General features: G+C 42.2%; 1 gene segment (V, D, J or C); it reads right to left on the bottom strand.

Moving 5' to 3' along the window:
- Positions 1–568: 568 nt before the first annotated feature.
- LOC138804198 (immunoglobulin kappa variable 1-9-like) lies at positions 569–1,136 on the bottom strand. The segment is given in 2 exon segments: positions 569–933; positions 1,057–1,136. Coding segments are annotated over 2 exon segments (405 nt in total).
- Positions 1,137–1,390: the final 254 nt, after the last annotated feature.

Raw genomic sequence — 1,390 nt, 5'->3', positions numbered from 1 at the left:
AAAGTAGAAGGACATGATCAATGTACATAATATATATTATGTATATCAATATATATTATGTATATATATTATGTATATTGATATACATAATATATATGGAGAATCCCAGAATCTTATTAATAGATACTGCTAAAATATGTTAATACGATATCAGAAAAGTAATGACTAAAATCTGAAGCATTGAATCTATTCTTTGTATTATAAACAATTCCTGGTGGTAGCTCATACATGTAATACTAGCTATTCTGGAAGTTGACACCTCATGATCCTAGTTCAAAGCTGGTCTGGGCAGGAAACTTGGTGAGACTCTCTTAGCTCCAATTAACCACCAGAATACCAGAAATGGAACTGTGGCTCAATATGTTGGAGTGCTAACCTTGAGACAAAGAACTCAAACACCAAGAGTGACAATAACAATAACAAAAAGCCAATTGTTGCTTAGAATATCTATTAATGGTGTTATTGTTTTATGAATCTCAACTGTTGACACAATTCACACTCTTCAAGTCTATATTGTCTATATGTGAGCATCTCTGTCAGCAGGTGGAGGCAACAGGAGGAGCAGCTGGGGCAGCCCAGACTCTCACTTCTGCTTCCCTGGGAGGTTTTTGTCATGGCTTATATCACTGTGGGAGGGAGGGTAACCATAACCATGTTGACAGTAATAAGTGGCAACATCTTCAGGCTGCAGGCTGCTGATGGTGAGAGTGAACTCTGTTCCATATCCACTGCCACTGAACCTGGATGGAACGCCAGATGCCAAAGCACTACTAGCATAGATCAGGAGTTTAGGGGCTTTCCCTAGTTTCTGCTGGTACCAGGCTAAACTGTTATAAATGTTTCCACTGGCTCTGCAAGTGATGGTGGCTGTGCCTCCTACAGATGCAGACAAGGTGGATGGGGACTGGGTTATCTGGATGTCACACCTCGCATCTGGCAGGGCAAACATGAAACAAATACCACATTATTAACCAACTTATAAGAAGGCTCTCCTGAAGAGTAAAGCATCATGGATCACACTGAGGAATTTTAATGCCCAATATTCTTTCTCTTTACCTGGGAGCCAGAGCAACAGGAGCCCCAGGAGCTGAGCAGGGATCCTCACATCCATGTTGTGTGCTGACTGGGACAGACTGCTACACAGACTATGAGCAGCCTATGAAGAAGTCCTGAGGACAGTGGGCTGTGCTGCAGGCACATGCAAATCATCAGCATCTGGACAAGGTTAAACACAACTGTACCACTGCCTCATCTCAGTAGATCTACACAAATTTGAGTCTCAGGAGACTTAGGTCAGGCAACAGTCTGTAATGTAGCCACAGAAGAGAATCAGCACATTTCTTTCCTGTGGGTGGAGCAGACCACTGATCTCATTGAGGATAAAAGTCTC

The sequence above is a fragment of the Dipodomys merriami genome, unplaced genomic scaffold (assembly GCF_024711535.1).
Source record: "Dipodomys merriami isolate MVZ:Mamm:240054 unplaced genomic scaffold, mDipMer1.0.p SCAF_36, whole genome shotgun sequence".
NCBI classification, from domain to species: Eukaryota; Metazoa; Chordata; class Mammalia; order Rodentia; family Heteromyidae; genus Dipodomys; species Dipodomys merriami.
Note: the sequence above shows the minus strand (reverse complement) of the source record. Positions and strands in the feature narration are given on the sequence as shown.